Source organism: Leptodactylus fuscus, chromosome 2, assembly GCF_031893055.1.
Source record: "Leptodactylus fuscus isolate aLepFus1 chromosome 2, aLepFus1.hap2, whole genome shotgun sequence".
In the NCBI taxonomy this organism is placed as follows: Eukaryota; Metazoa; Chordata; class Amphibia; order Anura; family Leptodactylidae; genus Leptodactylus; species Leptodactylus fuscus.
The window spans coordinates 261,929,357-261,950,132 of record NC_134266.1 but is presented as its reverse complement, the minus strand read 5'-3'; the positions used below and the strand labels follow the sequence as shown (position 1 = coordinate 261,950,132).

The 20,776-nt window shown below is 45.5% G+C and overlaps 1 protein-coding gene across 1 annotated transcript in view; it reads left to right on the top strand.

Moving 5' to 3' along the window:
• The first annotated feature begins 6,563 nt into the window (after positions 1 to 6,563).
• The window catches only part of PIWIL4 (piwi like RNA-mediated gene silencing 4), an 80,229-nt gene continuing 66,016 nt past the window's right edge, over positions 6,564 to 20,776 (top strand). The window contains exons 1-2 of the mRNA XM_075266122.1: positions 6,564 to 6,635; positions 8,103 to 8,178. Coding sequence (XP_075122223.1) covers positions 6,564 to 6,635; positions 8,103 to 8,178 — 148 coding nt within the window. The remainder of the gene's footprint in view (positions 6,636 to 8,102; positions 8,179 to 20,776) is intronic.

Genomic DNA, 20,776 nt, shown 5'->3' with positions numbered 1-20,776 from the left:
TCGCCTCTAAAACTGTCACAGCTTGATAAGACGGGTGCAGGGTGTACGGGAAAAAAAATACCGCACGGTACAAGCACAACAATAAAATAATTATGGTAACACTAAACAAAACAGCCGCGTGACAGCGCCGGTAATGGGGCCGCGTAAATGGAATTAAAACTGTGTCGTGGAGGGTAGAGGTGAGTAATGAAGAGAGAAATCACTTAACAGGGACGGGCGCAAGGGTACGGGGAGTGACCTCCATATAGCGGCACGTTCCCGGGAATTAAAGGAGTTATTATAGGACGGCAGGAGTCTGACAACCGGAATCCAGGTTCGGTTCACATCTGCGTTTGGGCCATTCCCGTTCCCCTCTCCGCATGAAAAATGTGGACAAAAAAGTCCTGAAAGCAGCACTTTTCTCTCCACGTTTTTCGTGCGGAAACCACATGGACCCCATTATTGTCTATGGGGTCTGTGGGTTTCCTTAGGAAACCGCTTTTTTATGCGGATTAGATTTCCATTCAGGGGGTCTTCCCAAACAGAAGCTTAGGTGAAGATGTGAAGCGGGCCTCAGATATTCTCACAAATGCTACAGCCATTCCAGTACTTACCAAGCACAGAGCCGTACAATTGTATAGCAGGTGTGCTTGGTATTATAGCTCAGCCCATTCTCTTGAATGGGACTGAGCTGCGATCAGACAATGTGACCAATGAACATGACGTTGAAGGGATCCTATCATTAAAACGCAATTTTTTGTCCCTAACACGTCGTTTGGTATAAATCACGTTTAAATCACATTGTTCGGAATAAACAAACAGCAATGGGGGGCGTCCCCAATGCTGCGAGAGAACTCTCCAGGGCCACCTCCATCTTCTTTTGGAACGGCCTCTTTTCGCTTCTTCCGCCGCTGGCTTCAAACTTCTAGGCCTCGGGCAGCTGAATGCAGGCCACAAGAAAATGGCCGCTTACAATATTGTGTTAGTGGCCTTTTTCTTGTGGCCGGCGGGCATGCGCAGTCGGCTGTGCCCTAGGTCCGAGGCCTAGAAGTTTGAAGACGCCATGAAAACCCCGTTCCTGAAGAAGATGGAGGCGGCGCTGGAGAGTTCTCTCGCAGCATTGGGGACGCCCCTTATGCTGTTTGAGCGCCTGGGACCGCCCCCAGTGCTGCGAGAGAACTCATTTGCATATAGATGAAAACCGGTATTTATACCGAACAGTGGCGCGGAGAAGACATCTAAAGGCAGGAGAAGAATAGTCTTTCTTAAGGCTATTCCTACGTGATAGCCACACAAAAAATTGAGTTTTAATGACAGGATCCCTTTAAATAGATTGTGAGTGCTAAGGGAGCATCGCTGCTTGCTTCAAACAGATGATTCATGGGGGTCCCCAGTGTCAGACCCCATTGGATCTTCAATTGATTACCTATCCTAAGGATTAAAGGCAGAGTGCTGGAAAACCCCTTTAAAGGGAGTCTGTCCACTGGATGAAGCTTATTAACTACTTCGCTCCCCATGACGTAGCAATATATCAGGGGTGGGCGCCTGCGAGTGTGGGTGGGTGAGTGTCTTTGTATGCGAACCCTTAGGTTCAAAACAGAACCCATTGAAATCAATGGGCTGTTTTGGAGTGCCACGCTCCGACATGTGTATACGTGTCTAAATGAGCGGTGCGCTTACGCCGTGTGAAGGGGCCCTGACTTTCATGCCAGTGCACCACACAAAGTTTAGGGCATTAAAAAATGATGATGCCTTTTTTAAACTTTTTTCCTCCTGGAAAGAAAGGGTTAATATAATGTGGTCAGTGAGCTCAATATTTCCCAAAATGGAGGAGTAGAAAAGTACAACTCTGTGCAAAATAACAAGCCCCCCCCCCCCCCCTATGACTGTATCTACATTAAAATGGAAAAAGTTATGAACGTGACAACGGAAATAAAAACCAAAAAAGGGCCCATGTTATTAATGGGTTAACCCATCACCACAGTTATACGGGTCAGGCTCACCCAGATGTAACGCCTTTTGGAGTGCGGAGCGCAGCTGTTTGGAGCAACGGAGCCGCCCTCAGTGCTCCCGACTGCTCATTTACATATTGTGAAGTAAATGGATATCTCCACAATGGAGGCGTGGATTTTCATGGGGAATCTTAAGTTATCTAATTTTACAGGTTCAATATGCTTCACCCTGTTGATAGACTTACATGCAGTTTTTGTTGCAGAATAAGGGCTAGTTCACACGGGGACAAGGAGGCGGATTTTGACAGTGGTTTTCGCCTCAAAATCCGCCTCCACACAATGGTGGTCTATGGAGACCATTAGCGCAGAAGCAAGCTGCGGCTTTCGCTTGGCGGCAGCAACTTCCGGGGTCGGCCCATTCATTTGAGCCGACTCCGGAGGGGGGAGCCGCCACCACGATGGTTGCGGCAGGCGGGTTTTGGCTCCCCGCATCACTCTCAGTGCCAAAATCCCCCCCCCCGTGTGAACAAACCCTAAGTCCTATTTGTATGAATGGCGCTTGCAGAAATGCATGTGCTTGATGCCGAAACAACCCTATTCAGATGTATGTATCGGATCTTCTATCGCAGAAATTTCTGCCTCAGATCTGCCACACATCATTATGCTAAATGTATTGCCTTTGTCTGAACCCCTTTGCGCCCCAGGCCGTAATTGTACATCATGGGAGCTGTGTAGTTGCCGCGAGCTGCCTTAATATTATGGGACTACAAAAACGCAGCAGTTCAGCTTCGCTTTGTACAGACAACACCCAGACCGTGCTGACGGAATTGGAGATAACTCAGATTCTGGCTGATTGACCCCCCTGGATGCCGCGAGCGATATTGATCATGGCATCCAAGTGACTACAAGTAGACAAAACGTGGGTAGCAAGCCATACAGAAAAATAACACGTTCATGTTCCTTAGTGAGACGGAAAATAAGGTATAACTGAACCCAGAATGTTAAAATGATTAATGGGGAACACAAAAGATATATTTACAATGCAAGAATAATTGTTTTATAGGCACCTCACCTCCCCAGAAAAAAAGAGTGATCGAAAAAGGTAAATTCACACAGGGCTTTTTGGACCGGAACCTGAAGCGGAGGCCGTCTCAGGTTCTGGTCCAAAATACGGGTAGCCGCAACTGAATGCCGGGAGCCATCTTTTTGGTCAGGATTTTGAGGCGGATACGGCCTCAAAATCCTGACCAAAAAACTCTGTGTGAACTTACCCTTATACAAAATGATACCAGTATAAACTACGGCTAACTCCACAAAAAACAAGCCCTCAAATAGCAGTAGTCATGAAAATAGAAAATTGGTTGTATAAGCCGATGTTCATACTTGTGCCAGAGTCTTTTCTTCTTCCTGCATGAAGAACTTTGGGTTCATTCACATGGAGTTTTTTGGAAAGGAAAAAATCCGCTTCAGGAATTAGGAAATGGTTCTTTGAGGCTGAAGCCCCACATTGCAGAAACGCAGCTTTTTTTGTTGCAGATTTTGCTGCGTTTTTTGAGCCAAAGCCAAGAATGGATTTAACTGAAAAGAAATGTCTAAGTGCTTCCTTTATATTTTCCATTCCTTTTCAATCCACTCCTGGCTTTGGCTCAAAAAAACGCAGCAAAATCTGCAACAAAAAAAGCTGCATTTCTGCGATGTGGGCCTTCAGCCTCAAGCTGTTTTTGGAGCGTTTTTTGAGGCGTTTTTTTTTTTTTTTTCCTCCAGCGCAGTGTATGGAACTTGAAAAAACCACTAGCGGTTTTGGCAATTCCATACTCAAATCCGTGACGTGGATTTTCCGCCTCCCATTGACTTCGTTGGTTTTTGCAGGCGGAATCCGCCTGAGGCCGGGGTCCCACTGGATGTAAACGCCGTGATTTGCCTGCGGTGGAAACGCTGCAGGAAAAATCGCTGCATTTTACAGTGCAAGTAAAGGGGATGGGATTCATGCAAGGTGGCTTCATGCAGGACAGGAGCGTAGCGATGTCTCAGGCCCCGGCACATGTGCCGGCGTCTAACCCTCCCCGGCATTCGCCTTCCTATTACAGCGGATGCTGGGTCTGTATTAGACTATAAGACACACCCTTCTTTTCCCCCAAAATTTTGGGGAAAAAAAGTGCGTCTTATAGTCCGAAAAATACGGTAAATAAAAAAATTCCATTTCAAAAAATATTCAAAAGAAATTATGGTAAATATTTTTTTTATGTTTCCCACTTTTGGCCACTAGAGGGAACATCATTTGTGGCAATGCACACAGCTCAAAGGAGAATTTGGACCAAAACTGACCCTGTCTGCTATGCTGCTGCATATTAAGTTGTTTAAGGACCATTGATGAGGTCTTCATAGGTCCTTAAGCAACAGCTGTGACACATATACAGATCTGCACTGCTACACTAACTTATAAGAAGTACTTAATGGGTTTTTATGGCCCCCAGGGGTTTGATTTATACTGATAATCTATCTGCAAGTCCGATTGATGCATGTTTGATATGCCCATGTCCCAGAGGTGGAATCTACTGTAAAGGATGGGGCCAGATGCAGCTCGCATTCTGTTCAAGTATGGGTATGTTCACATGGGAGAATTTGCTGAAGATTTCGCCCCCGAATCCAGGGCAGATTCCACCCAGAATCCTCCTCCCATTATTTTCAATGGGAGGCAAAGATCGCAGCAGGACACGAAAAAAAGAAGCATCCTGCTCAGTCTTTACACTCGGCACTCCCTGCCCATTAGGCCCTGCATCGACATACCGGCGGCGGAAAATGAAGAGGAATTTCTCTTCATTTTCCACCGTGTGAACTTACGCTAAGGGTTCGTTCACACAGAGTTATTTGGTCAGGATTTTGAGGCCGTATCCACCTCAAAATCCTGAGTTCGTTTTTTCCAGGAGCCATTTGTTCCGGCTCCCGGAAAAAGAGGCAAGATGCTCATTCTTCACGCCTTTTTACCTCGTGATTCAGCCTAAAGACTCCCTCCTCCCAACTAGGCCCATTCATTGGACCTAATCCGGAGTGGAGTGCGCGACAGGATGCCGCAGCTTTCAGTCGTAGCTACCTGTATTTTGGACTGGAAACTGAGGCGGCCTCCGTCTCAGGTTCTGGTCCAAAAAACCCAGTGTGAACTTACCCTAAGGCTCCGTTCCCACGGAGTAACGCGCCGCTCATTGAGACACGGAGCGAGGCGCTTCAAAACAGATCCCATTGATATCAATGGGTGCCGGCTTACGCGCAGTACACATTGAAATCAATGGGAGACTTTATAACCCATTGATTTCAAAGGGTAGCGCGCGTAAGCCGGCACCCATTGAAATCAATGGGATCTATTTTGAAGCGCCTCACTCTGACACGTATTTACACGTCTCAATGAGCGGCGCGTTACTCCGTGGGAACGGAGCCTAATAGCAACCTGATCATCTGATTAGTGTAGGGTCCGGGTGTCGACCCTTCCCTCAGATACTGATGTTCTACCTGCGGGTCATAAGTAAAAAGAGAACATCTGGGGTCTGGAAAAACCCCTTTAATATGTGCTGGTCAGATAGCTGCAGCAACCAGATGAATGCTGTCTTTTTTGCTGTTTAGAAGCTTCAAGTGTAGCAGTGGAAAACTGTATTATTTGTCAATGTGATTGCTTAAGGACCTTTAGTGATGTGATCAAGGGTCCTTTAGCAGCTAGAAATTGATACATTGACACAGTACAGAGATAATGCTCCCTCTAGTGGCTGACAGAGGCAAATTTAAAAAAAGAATTTGATCATTTTCTATTTCCTTACATATGAAACAAAAAAAGCTACAAAAAAAAATTAGTAATTTTCAGTAATAAAACTTTTTTTTGTGGAACATTCCCTTTACAGAAGTTTTCCGGGTTAATATATATCAGTGACCTGTTATTTGGCCATCCGTATCAGACCAGCGGAGTGGGGGTGGGGGGTCCGACACTCAGTACCCGTCCAGATCAGCTATTCTCACTAGAGTACAGAAGCCAACTCTATTCTTTGAATGTGGAAGTGCAGTAACCCGGCCCGGCCTATCATTAAAACTCATTTTTTTCTCACTAACACGTCGGAATAACCTTAAGAAATGTTATTTTTCTCCTACCGTTTGATGTCTTCTCGCAACGCTGTTTGCTTGAAATCCCGTTTTTTGTCGGTATGCAAATGAGTTCTTTTGCAGCACTTGCGGCAGGCCCCAGTGCTCAAACAGCACTGTGGGCGTCCCCAGTGCTGCGAGAAAACTCTCTCCAGCACCGCTCCCATCTTCTTCAGCAACGGCCTCTTCTTTCGTCTTCTTCCGGCGCGTAGAACTGCAGGAGCGTACTGCGCCTGCTCGCGTAAGCGGCCACAAAAAAATGGTCACTGCAAACCCATTCAAGTGTATGGGTTTGAAAACTGGCTGCCGTATTTCCATCCCCTGTCCAGTTTCTCGGGGCAGTAGATGGAAACCCAGCAGGATTGCTTAAAGTGGGCACAGGCGCAGGTGTGAACCCGTACTTATTTGTCATATATCAGACGTACATTTACAGGTCTCCTAAGAACTTAGATATAAGTGATGGAAATCAGAAAGATCTTGACATTAATACTTTGCTCCTTTACAGCCAAAATGACCGGACGACCTCCAAAGAGAAAGTTTTCCGATGCTGGTCACAGCTCCTCTGGTGGATCACCTCGCCAGGTATGTCGCAGCGTATGGACATAGATACTGAAATGATGTCGCTCAACCTAGAATCAAGGCCTTATTATTACATTTGTTCTGCCATAAGGTCTTGGTGGCCTTTTTTGTCTTGTGGCCTTTTTTGGACTACAAGCTCCAGCATGTATAGAACCTCTTTAGCAAAGCCATTAATACATCTCACAAATCACCCGTCAAGAAAAAGACAGGCGGAATCCGCCTCAAAATCAGCTATTAGAAGGCTTTTTTTGTAGGCTAATTTTGAGGCGGATTCCTGACCAAAAAAAACCATGTGAACTCAGTCTCAGGGTAAGTTCACACAGAGTTTTTTGGTCAGGATTTTCAGGCCGTAATCGCCTCAAAATCCTGACCAAAAAGACGGCTTCCATTGAAATCACTGGGAGTCGCTCAGGAGCTTTTTCTGACTCCCGGAAAAAGAAGCGACATGCCCATCCTTCTGGCCTTTTCGCCTCACAATTCAGCCTGAAGATACTCCCTCCTCCAGACTAGGCCCATTCATCGGCTTTCAGTCACGGCTGCCTGTTTCTTGGACCGAAACCTGAGGTGGCCTCTGCCTCAGGCTCCGGTCCAAAAAACCCCATCTGAACTTACCCTCAGGTGTATTCACATCCAACACGTCTGACTGTTTCATCCAACGGTTTCACCTGACAGACCTCATTGTAGTCAGTGGAGTCCATTGGACACTGCTGTTTTAGTGTCTTACCCCTGACAGATCAGAACAATGGACGTGCAGGTGTGAACGTCATCTTATTGGTATTTTTGCACTCATCTTGCTTGGACTCTAGGACCCCCGACATACCTGGTCCTGTACTCGCCCATCCCTCCCCCTGCATTACCGAGAACAAAAACATCCATATTCTTCTTTACCGCAGCTGGAGGTGCAGTGATGTATGTGGATAGGATATGAAGCCAGGTGTCCATTGTTCTGATCCGTCAGAGGACCTGAAGAACAGACAATGGACTGGTAAAATACCAGACACCAATGGAGCCTGAGGGACCCCATTCACCATAATGGAGGCTGTTAGGTGTCCATGGGATCTCCGTTCTTTTTAACTGGAGTCAAATTTGTAGGACTTTTCCATCCAGTGATTTTAGACGGACACTGCATCGGGGTAATTGAACAGAGACTCCGACCCAGATTTGGCCTTGCCTTACACCACCTGTTTTTTGGCTTACCTTGCGGCAGATTTTGGTGAACTGTGACGTTTTAAGTCACTCCCCTTTCCAACAAGCCTTACCCTTTCGCGCCCCCTTGTCAGATAAGGTAAAAAAATTGCCTAAAGCTATTAATAAATGTGGTAAAAAGTACAATTGGGACATGATTTTGGTGCATTTTCACTAGTAGATCTCCCCCAATGACTTGCTTTTGCAGATTTAGCACCATTTTGCTATTTTATTTTTTAATATTATTGTTTTTGACCTCCTTTTTGCATCTTTTGTTTTTCCCAGGGTTACTTTCGAGATGATAATGGATCTGCCAGGGACAGCAGTCATGGCAGCAGCAAGGAGGATAGCAGCACCACATGTATGTATGCCCACTATTAGGGTGCATGCACACTACGTAACGCCGGGCGTGTATGAGAGCCGTACACGCCGGCATTACAGCAGACTGCCGAACACTTCCCATTCACTTCAATGGGAGTGCTCGTAACAGCGGCGTTTACGAGCGCTCCCATTGAAGTGAATGGGAAGTGTTCGGCAGCCCTGCTGTAACGCCGGCGTGTACGGCTCTCATACACGCCCGGCGTTACGTAGTGTGCATGCACCCTTACTATGTACTTTTGGCATGAAAATATGTGATGTCATGACCCATCCTTAGAATAGGTCATCAGGATAAGATCGAGGGGTAAAAGGGGATATCAGAGGTCTTATGATTAACTGTTTATTGAAGTCTCGGGTTCATTGGTCACATGGGCATGCTGCAGCTCCATCCTTTACAGGAGATAGAAATTGAGCTGCAATACCAGGCAAAGCCACTGTACAATATACAATGCTGTGCTTGGTAAACAGTTAAAGGGATCCTATTATTAAAACTCAATTTTTTCTCACTAACATGTCAGAATAGCCTTAAGAAAGGCTATTCTTCTCCTATCTTTCGTTGTCTTCTCAGCGCTGCCGTTCGCCCGAAATCCCAGTTTTCGTCGGTATGCAAATGAGTTCTCTCGCAGCACTGGGGGCGGTCCCCAGCACTCAAACAGCACGGGGGGCGTCTCCAATGTTGCGAGAGAACTCTCCAGCGCCACCTCCATCTTCTTCAGGAACGTCCTCTTCACGCGTCTTCTTCTGACGCAGGCTTCAGACTTCTAGGCCTAGGGCAAAGCCGACTGCGCATGCCCGCCGGCTGCAAGAAAATGGCTGCTTACACAGTATTGTAAGAAGAAGAAGACGCGTGAAGAGGACGTTCCTGAAGAAGATGGAGGTGGCGCTGGAGAGTTCTCTCGCAGCATTGGGGATGCCCCCAGTTCTGTTTTATCGCTGGGGACCGCCCCCAGTGCTGCGAGAGAACTCATTTGCATACCGACAAAAAACGGGATTTCTACAGAACGGCAGAGAAGACATTTAAAGGTAGGAGAAGAATAGCCTTTCTTAAGGCTATTCCTACGTGGTAGGCAGAAAAAATTAAGTTTTAATGATAGGATCCCTTTAAGAAGTTGCAGTTCTCACCTAGACACCGCTTCCCCTTCATATAGTGCAGGGGTAGGGAACCTTCGGCTCTCGAGCTGCTGTGAAACTACAACTCCCATCATGCTCCATTCACTTCCATGGGAGTTCCCAGAACAGCAGAGCAAGTATGCATGCTGGGAGTTGTAGTTTTGCAACAGCTGGAGAGCCGTACGTTCCCTACCCCTGATATATTGGTTCAGAAGTCAGACCCCCCACTGATCCGATATTCATGACCCATCCTGCATCCTCCTTGAAGTATTTTGGTTTCAGCAAACTGAAACTGCTGCCAGGAAATCCCTTTCAAGGGGCCCTATCAGCAAAATGATGCTGTATGAGCCCCACATATGCGTGAATAGCCTTTAAAAAGGCTCTTCAAGCACCGCTAATCTTATTTTAAACCCCCGTCCCGTTTTAAAATAAAACCATAAAAACATATATGTAAATCATACCTATCGTGCACGCTGGGCGGTGATGCATGGTCAGATGTCATCTTCTAACACACCTTCCTCTTCTTTCAGCGACGCCCTTCGGTCCTGCCTCTTCCCCGGCTTAATCGTTCTATTCTTTCGGTGGGATTGGTTCAAATCCGGCGCGTGCGCTTTAGCACTGTGCAGGCTCCGACGCCATTTTTCTCAATGGCAGATCGCGAGCGTACTGTGCATGCAGTACGCTCGCATAGTTCTAAGGGGAACTGAGCATGCTCAGTATCCCATTGAGGGAGGGAGCGCTACTGCGCATGCGCCACATTTCAACCAATCCGGCCGGGAGAAAAGGACGATGAAACCGGGGAAGAACCAGGACCGGAGGGCGTCGCCGAAAGAAGAGGTAGGCGTGCCAGAAGATGACGTCGGATTGTGCATCACCGCCCAGGGTGCACGTTCAGGTATGAATTACATATATGTTTTTATGGTTTCATTTTAAAACGGGACGGGGGGTAAAATAAGATTAGCGGTGCCTGAAGAGCCTTTTTAAAGACTATTCACACATATGTGGGGCTTGTACAGCATAATTTTGCTGATAGAGCCCCTTTAATGACCAAAAAGTTTTGGTGTTTTTCCATCTTCCCATACCAATAGCCAAAACATTAACTACCGTGATGACCGTCAGCCATGTCCGTTGCTATTGTCCGTTACAAGATTTTTTCAATGGACCCTAGCTGAACCGTCAGAAATCTATTAAAATTTCCATTCATTTCAATTGGGATTTTATCTTGTGTCCATTTACACCCAAGTCCGGTTTTTTCAAAAACAAAAAAAAATTGTGGGAATTAGTGTACACAAATCCCAATTTTTTTTTCTTTTTTGCGATTGTCTATGTTCTGTACATCTTAGGGGACATTCACACGGAGTAACGCCGGGCGTGTATTACAGCCGTACACGCCGGCGTTACGGCAGATTGCCGAACACTTCCCATTGACTTCAATGGGGGTGCTCGTAAACGCCGCTGTTACGAGCGCTCCCATTGAAGTGAATGGGAAGTGTTCGGCAGTGTGCCGTAACGCCAGCGTGTACGGCTGTAATACACGCCCGGCGTTACTCCGTGTGAATGCCCCCTTATACATCTATAGAGCTTTTGTTACCAAGTCCATTTTATTCCAGCAGACATAAACCTACATGCAGGACTTTTCTGACCAAAAATCTCCGTGTGGACTTAGCCTAACTGTATGAGGGTTTGGTTTTTGCAAGACAAGTTGTAGTATTTAATGACACTATATTAGGGTAGATAGGTCGCTCAACTTTTTTTTTAAAACTCTTTCTGGGAAGGAATAGCAGAAACAGCAACACTGCCATTGCCTTTTTATGCGATGAATTGTGTGTGGCTGAAATAATCTGATAAATATATTCAGTGGATTGATATGGTCACATTCATACCAGATTTGTATACTTTTTGAAAAAAATGTTTTACTTACTGCAATGTAAAGGCCCTCGACACTCTCCAAAACCTAACTTTAACAAAACCTAACTTTAACGTCATTATTTTTTTTGTAAGAAGACCTGACGTTTTTAATCGATGCCATTTGGGGAACATAAACACTTTTTTTTTTGGCATCCGAGAAAAAATTGCAGTTGTGGCATAATATTTTGGTATTGACGAGTCACAATGGACACAGCAATACTCGATGTTAAATTTTTTATTTACTATTTTTTAGTTTTTAGTATAGTTTGTTAGGCTTACATAATACATTAGACTACCTATGTACTATAATGTATTACCCTTCGTTCACATTTGCATTGGTATTCCGTCTGGGGGAGTCCGCATGGGGACCCCGGAACACAACTGCAATTAGTGTGCAGTAAAAGCACACGGACCCCATAGACTATAATGGGGTCCGGGTGCTTGCCACGCGCTGCCCGTAAGAATCATGCGGGCAAGAAAGTAGATTGTGAACTGTGTGCAGAAAACCAGGCATTGCTCATCACCTGCCCAATACAATCGCAACAGTGAAACATGGTGGTGGCAGCGTCATGCTATGGGACAGGGGCAGGACGACTGGTTGCAATTGAAGGAAAGATGAATGTGGCCAAGTACAGAGATATCCTGGAAGAAAACCTCTTCCCGGGTGCTCTGGACCTCAGACCGGGCCGAAGGTTCATCTTCCAACAAGACAGTGACTCTAAGCACACAGCTAAAATAACAAAGGAGCGGCTTCGGAACAACTCTGTGACCATTCTTGAGCCCTGACCTCAACCCAATGGAGCATCTCTGGAGAGACCTGAAGATGGCGTCCACCAACGTTCACCATCCAACCTGACGAAACTGAAGAGGAACTGCAAGGAAGAACGGCTGAGGATCCCCAAATCCAGATGGGAAAAACTTGTTGCATCATTCCCAAGAAGGCTCAAAAGGGGGCAAATTCTCAACACTGAGCAAAGGCTCTGAACACTTATGACCCTGTGAGATTTCGGTTTCTCTTTTTTAATAAATTTGCAAAAATATCTACATTTCTGTTTTATTTCTGTCAACTGAGCGCACATTAATGAGAAATAAAATGAACTTTTTTGCTTTTAGCGAACGGATGCAATGAAACAAAGTGAAAAATGTGAAGGGGTCTGAGTACGTTCCGTACCCACCGCCTGTCCCATAGCTTATTGAGTACAACCCAGACATATTCATCTTTTTATGTATATGCAGATCAGTTTCCTGTGTGCTGGGGGCGAGGACTGTCAGATTTGCTTACAGACAGCGGTGACACTAGTATTGGTTTTGAAGGCATTTTGGAGGTGACAGACTCCCTTTAATCCTCTTTACTGAACTGATCAGCGCTGACTGGCCCGGGGTACTGTAGTGTTCCCGTTCCTAATATGGTTCCTTGTGTTTTATTTCTACGCGGTGTCAGATAAGTGATTTACCCGGGGAGCAGAGCCAACATTCACACATTTTAGATGTAATCAGTTTGTAGTTGGGTGACATGAGTTATATATCGGCGCTGTCAAGATCCTCACTCTGAGAAGGATGACGGCTGTTTTTTGTTTTTTTTTTGATGTTCTCTCGTCATTTGGAAACTCGAAACGAAGAACGTTTTTTGAAAGCACATAAAATACCCGATGGTCCGCACCGAACTAAGAGGCTGAGGTGCGCTTCATTTAGCATGCAGCACAATATAGAAAGGAAGAAGACGTCGCCTTATGAGAAGTAGCTCCAAGTGTAAAATACAAAGCGTGCCATACACCGGCACGAGAACAAAGGGTCGCAGCTGTATTGGGGAGTTTGGAAACCTCAGGTTCCTTGTCTACGTGTCACTCATCGACTCCCGCAGATGAAGAGTGAAGCTGGATCCCGCAGAGCCGAGCGCCCCTTCAATATTCTGCCGTGACAGGACCGCAGGATACGATTTGATAAGAATACAGCACATCTGCTATTAACAATTAGAACAAGCATTGGCTCCCGAGCGATCTGTTCAGGTGGGTTTAATGCATTCTCCTCGGAGTGTGAAGGATTGGCTTTATTGGCAGTCAAAAGTCGGCACCTGGGAATAGGTTCAACTTTAAAGAAAAACTTAATAAAAAAAGAAAACATTGCAGTTTTTTAGTCTCTGTTCACATCACGCCATAAGTGTATATGTCAAGGTTTTTTCCAAATGTATACGCCTGACAGAAGGCTCCAACAGTAGGGCTCTGTCTGTATATAGGCAAACTGTACAGACAATAACCTATCTGAATAAAAAGTTGTGTGTTATGTGGTTTTTGTGCCTGTTTATAAAAGTGTGGATGACAACGCATTTCAGCACAGTCCAGTCACATTAATGTGACCACCTGTCAAAATCCAGAATAACCCCCTTTGGCAGAGCGGACCGCTAGGAGACGTGCAGGAAGAGAGGGGATGTTATGATCACTGGGATATTGAGCCATGCCGACTCCAGTGCCGTGGCCAGCTGCGCTAGGTTACGCGGTTGAGCATCCATGGCGCAAACAACCCGATCGAGGTGGTCCCACAGATTCTCCATTGGGTTCAGGTCTGGGGAATTTGCTGGCCAAGGGAGTACGGTAAACTCATCCTGGTGCTCCTCGAACCACGCACGTACACTGTAAGCTTTATGACACGTCGCATTGTCCTGCTGGTAGATGCCATCATCCTGAGGGAAAACATTTCACATGTAGGGGTGAACATGGTCCGCAAGGATAGATGCATACTTGTGCTGATCCATCGTGCCTTCCACAATGATGAGTGCACCCAGATGGCTGATGACACGTGCCTTCTGCCATTGGTTATTTAACGTTGACATCAAAAGTAGGCGGTGGTCACATTAATATGACTGGACTGTGTAAAATTGTGGTCAACAGCGCATTTCAGCACAGGAAAAAATTATATATGATGTATACCAGTGTGACAAAGGAAAAGAGGATACTCCTGTATGCTGGGGCCCCACGTTGCGAAAATGCAGGCAGAAACGTTGCACAAAAATGCTACATTTTACAGTACCTGCATAGTGCATGGGATTCTGACTATTTCCCAGCCACACATTGCTGAAATTTCAAAAACTTCTGCATTTTTCTAAATCGCAGCAAGTCAACTGGTATATGGAAGCTGGAGTATTCTGTATAGGTATATTAGGGGCAGAAAGTTTTCCTCTGCAGACTTTCCATGAAAACGTGATGTGTTTCTGTCGCTGACATTTATTTCTGCACTGTTTTTTGGCATTGATTCACTGCATGGGGCTTTAGCTTTGGTTCAGTGAATGGAACCCATTTGGAGGGAGGCCAAGAGATTAGGACAAGTAGTAATGGTGGTCATGGTGGAAAGGATCTCTACTAGATCTTCTTCTTAATGGCTGGTGCAGTACTGAGGGGGTCTGCAGGTTGTGTGATGGTGGTTGTAGAGTTTCCCCAGGGACACATCCTAAGCAAGCTGTGGAGTCATAGAGTCATGAAGTCAGGAAAAAAGTTATTGACTCTGGCTTCATAATAAATTATTTTTAAATTTTTTAATGACATTATACAATTAATAATATTGTATGGTTAGATCTATAGCTTTTTGCATAGTTACTTTCAAAGTAACTATGTATCTGAGTGACTGAGAGTTTTACTGCCTCTGGCTGACCGAGCCTGCCAGACACTTGTGAAGGAGTCAGAGTCGAAGCAGGAGTCCAGCCAGTAAAATCTCCATTAACCTGATGGTGGTTGGAGTACCCTTGGAGGTCAATGCAGGGGATGGTGGTTGGAGTGCTTTTGGTGGTCAGTGCAGGGGATGGTGGATGACGCTCCCTTGATGGTCAGTGTAGGGGATGGTGGTTGGAGTGCCATTGATGGTCAGTGCGGGGGATGGTGGTTGGAGTGCCATTGATGGTCAGTGCGGGGGATGGTGGTTGGAGTGCCATTGATGGTCAGTGCGGGGGATGGTGGATAACGCGCCTTTGATGGTCAGTGCAGGGGATGGTGGTGGGAATGCCCTTGGTGGGTCAGTGCAGGAGATGGTGGTTGGAGTGCCCTTGATGGTAAGTGCAGGGGATGGTGGTTGGAGTGCACTTGATGGTCAGTGCAGGGGATGGTGGTTGGAGTGCTCTTGATGGTCAGTGCAGGGGATGGTGGTTGGAGTGCACTTGATGGTCAGTGCAGGGGATGGTGGTTGGAGTGCCATTAATGGTCAGTGCAGGGGATGGTGGTTTGAGTGCTCTTGATGGTCAGTGTAGGGGATGGTGGATGACGCACCCTTGATGGTCAGTGCGGGGGATGGTGGTTGGAGTGCCCTTGATGGTCAGTGCAGGGGATGGTGAATGACGCGCCCTTGATGGTCAGTGCAGGGGATGGTTGATGATGTGGCCTTGATGGTCAGTGCAGGGGATGGTGGATGACGCACCCTTGATGGTCAGTGCAGGGGATGGTTGATGATGCGGCCTTGATGGTCAGTGCAGGGGATGGTGAATGACGCGCCCTTGATGGTCAGTGCAGGGGATGGGGGGGGGGGGACATCACAGTTTACAAACTGGGTAACTGGCAGTTTCCTAATGAAGAACAGGCAATCACTTCTTCCCGATGCTGGAAGTGCATTTCTTAGGCGTGTCCACTTAAGATGGTACTTCTCCTTGTAACAATCTGTTTCTCCTTTGCTGGGACAGTCTGTATCTTTAACAGTAGACTTTCATTCTCTAAATCTACAAGATGTCTGCAATGCCCTGGCTGCAGGGGGGTAGCCATGCAGGTATTTTGGATGCATGCTTTCTATTAAACCCAATCTGCTCTATCAGTGATGCACATGGTGACTTGAGACTAATCCTCAGACAATGAATCGCCTGCGTTCCCATAAATACTACCGACACGGCATGTCAGAGCCAAATCACCTCAGGTTCAGTACCTGAGCAGTGTCTTTCTTTCTGTGCCACACGTTACTTCTAAAGCACTCCGAGAATAATGACTACGGGGGATTAAAATTCTGAACCTGGCGCCGTCCCCAGCGGAAAAAAAGCCAGAAAATATAAGTCTTTCATCTTAGAATCTCAGAACGAGGAAAATATCACATAAATATAGATGATGTTTATTATGGTGAAGAATGTTTGAGAATGAAATTGATTTTACCTTCAGAGTGACACTAGATCTTATTATATCATGGAGGGAAACGGGAGAGAAATGTCTGCAGGGCGGCAAACTTCTCCTTGTCTGTGGACTCTGCCTAAGTACTTGTTTCTAGCCGGTGACCATAATATAAATGACACCATCATACAATGCCCAAAATGAGTGATGAAACGGAGCCGCCAGTACCCATACATAAGTCTGGTCAGTGGGAGAAGTTGGCAGTGTGTTGGTGGTTCGGAACAAAATTTCTGAGTAAAGAACAAAGTAAACCCAGACAGGACTCCTAGGACAGACTGTGAGAGTCCGGATAACACCTCCCATACACCATGAATGACAGACTACAGTGTAGACACATCAGTGATATAGAACAGGGGTAGGGAACCTTCGGCTCTCCAGCTGCTGTGAAACTACAACTCCCATCATGCTCCATTCACTTCCATGGGAGTTCCCAGAACAGCAGAGCCAGTATGCATGCTGGGAGTTGTAGTTTTGCAACAGCTGGAGAGCCGTACGTTCCCTACCCCTGATATAGAATGATAGACACATCAATAGGGAGAAGTCATTCAATCGCCGTGCGGGAGGGGTTAACAAGATTCTCAATGCCAATCACTGTACCTGGGTGGGGTAATCAGGACTCTCTTATTCTCTCCTAGGAGTCCTGTCAGGATTAACTCTGCTCAAGATAATATAACCCTATATATCACAGAGCTCAGCTTCTCTCCTCTATCATATAATCCTATATATCACAGAGCTCAGCTTCTCTCCTCTATCATATAACCTATATATCACAGAGCTCAGCTTCTCTCCTCTATCATATAACCCTATATATCACAGAGCTCAGCTTCTCTTCTTTATCATATAACCCTATATATCACACAGTACAGCTTCTCTCCTCTATCATATACCCCTATATATCACAGAGCTCAGCTTCTCTCCCTCTATCATATAACCCTATATATCACACAGCTCAGCTTCTCTCCTCTATCATATAACCCTATATATCACAGAGCTCAGCTTCTCTCCTCTATCATATAACCTATATATCACGTAGCTCAGCTTCTCTCCTCTATCATATAACCCTATATATCACAGAGCTCAGCTTCTCTCCTCTATCATATAACCTATATATCACGTAGCTCAGCTTCTCTCCTCTATCATATAACCCTATATATCACATAGCTCAGCTTCTCTCCTCTATCATATAACCCTATATATCACAGAGCTCAGCTTCTCTCCCTCTATCATATAACCCTATATATCACAGAGCTCAGCTTTTCTCCTCTATCATATAACCCTATACATCACATAGCTCAGCTTCTCTCCTCTATCATATAACCCTATATATCACAGAGCTCAGCTTCTCTCCCTCTATCATATAACCCTATATATCACAGAGCTCAGCTTCTCTCCTCTATCATATAACCCTATATATCACAGAGCTCAGCTTCTCTCCTCTATCATATAACCCTATATATCGCAGAGCTCAGCTTCTCTCCTCTATCATATAACACTATATATCACAGAGCTCAGCTTCTCTCCTCTATCATATAACCCTATAGATCACAAAGCTCAGCTTCTCTCTTCTATCATATAACCCTATATATCACACAGCTGAGCTTCTCTCCTCTATCATATAACGCTATATATCACCGAGCTCAGCTTCTCTCCTCTATCATATAACCTATATATCACAGAGCTCAGCTTCTCTCCTCTATCATATAACCCTATATATCACCGAGCTCAGCTTCTCTCCTCTATCATATAACCCTATATATCACAGAGCTCAGCTTATCTCCTGTATGATAAGACTACCCCAGTATTAATGGCATATGATACGTGGGGGCCCCTATCTCAGTGTACTTAAGATAATGACTTTTAATAACGATTTATTGATCATTTATGGCGCCTTATAGTTTTATTTAATGCACTCTGACGACTTTATACTTTAATATTTTCACTATAAAATATGTTTTTTTATATATATATTTTTACTATTACCCCATTATCTGCTTCTTGTGCAGTTCTTATTGAGGGATATTTTTTTTATTAGTTTAGATCTCATTCTTCTTTAGGTGCCCAAGGAAAATCAAAGTGTCTGGAAAGGGAAATTGCATCTGGCGCTCCCATATTATTGTATTTATTTCCAGAGACTTGTCTATGCTTTAATACAACCATTCATCTCTTTATAGCAGCTTCTTCCCGGGTCATATTTTTTCCTCATCCAGAGGGCTTTTTTTTTTTTTCTTTATATGAGGGGCTCCGGCGGCCATAAATTGGCGCTGTCAGGGGACGGGACGGGGGCTTGCCATAGGTATAATATGCTCCTCACTGATTAATATTGCCCTGAGTGATGCTGCGGTTCACCTACGGGAGGAGAAAATGTTCTTCAGGTCGGCAGTTTCATTTTTTTAAGACCGTCCTGTTGTTTATGTTGTCTGAGCGAAATCTCTCTCCAGACAGTTCAGTCGTATCGCGCGTCCGCTTACTAGTCTGGGGATGAACTCGGAACAGACAGGAACAAATTAGGTAGTGGTCCCATCTCCAATTGTTTTTCCTCCATTGCAGGTCAATTACCAAGCAGAAGGATGAAAAACCGCAGCGCGCACTTTGTCTTTTGCACCTTTACTTGGCGTGTAGAGTCTTTTTTATGCCAGAAGATTTCATAGTCCAAAGCCAATGATAATGTGCATTGATAATAGGCAGGGTCCAGCAAATGTGCAAATTTTGTTGCTATGGAGTATCCAGGTAAAAACCAGAATATAAAATTAGGCTAAATTAAGAAGGACCTTTCATGTCCTCGGGCACATGCGGGTTTTAATACTGGTAGAAAGCCGACAATGCGCTGAATTCAGGGCACTGTTGACTTTCCTGTTACCAGGCTGGAGATATCCTTGTCATTATAAGGGCAACAATCTCAGGCCACTGTCAGAAGGGAGTTCCTGATAGTCTAGTTGGGCTGTGAGGAACGCCCCTCCTGACAGTAGCCGTCCATAGACCATAGTACTGGCCGCCACTCTCTCTTTTCCGGACAGCCTATTTGTCTTTTTGGCGTGCCATTATTACCATCAATTATATTATATTATTACTACCTATCTACAGCGGACCCTGCGGGCTTCCTGAGCGGAGGGATCTTTGTGTACTCATCCAGGAATACCCTAAATTCTCTCTAGACAATTTGAAGAGTCTGATGAAGGCACTGAGGTGCCGAAAAACATTTTACTCTGCTCTACAGAATAAATTTACGTTACTTCGCATACCTGAAGTGTGTCGTTCCATTTAATACTATATACTGGGTTGGGACCCTACGACCACGAAGTTCCATTCAATTGGACCTTGCATCCCTCTACTACAAGTAGGTCTTCGTACACCCTCTGGGTCTCATTAATAAGAATCAGCACCCCTTGAAATGCGTCGTAGGGCGGGTTCACACCAGTTTAGCCTATCTGGCAGGTTTCCGTCTTCCGCCCCGAGAAACTGGACAGGGGACGGAAACCCGATGGTCGGTTTTCAAACCCATTCACTTGAATGGGTTTGCAAAGTGACCACCCGTATGCGTTTTCTGTTTGTCCGCGACAAAACTATTTTGTTAACCGGACACAACGGGTTTCATGGCTTTTATTAACTGCCAGTACACGGCTCGATACAATATAATGGATCTATACACACAACCATTTGTTTTAATGATCTATACAAGTAATCCCTTAAATAACGTATATCCATCTAACAGGCCGCTTTCATGGTTCCCTCAATAGAGTAAAATCTATTATGGATCCGTGAACGTGAATTACCCTCAAATGTATACTCAGTCATGAAAAAATTCCTTTTCATAGCCAAGTACATAGTACTGTCGTGTGACATTTCAACCAATCGTCCATTACCCTGACATGTACAGAAACCACCTCAAAATCCTCATCAAAATTTCCTCCCGCTCATTTCAATGGTCAGTAGCAGATTTTTTTCCTCTAGCTGATGTTTTCTGCTAGAGCGACCGATAGCCACATGGCTTATCTTCAGGCAGATTCCACTATTTAAAGGGATCCTTTCATTAGAATCCCATTTTTTAAGACTAACACGTAGGAATAGCCTTCTTCCCCTACCTTGAGATGTCTTCAAACGTTAGGGGCGTCCCCTGTGTGACCTCTTGTTCCAATGGTTTCTTCTGGATTTAAATGTTGGGCAGAGCCGACTGCACAGTTGATGCCATTTTCTTGTGGCCGCTTACACAAGCGTACTGCGTAAGCGGCCACAAGAAAATGGCCGCGGACATGCGCAGTTCTGATTGCGCATGCGTGACATTTAAGTCCAGAAGAAACTATTGGAAGTAGACATAGCAAAGAGGCATGCCAGAAGAAGACCGAGGCCGTCACTGGAGAGTTTTCTCGCGGCATTGGGGACGCCCCCAGTGCTGTTTGACCGCCGGGGACCACCCCCAGTGCTGCAAGAAAACTCATT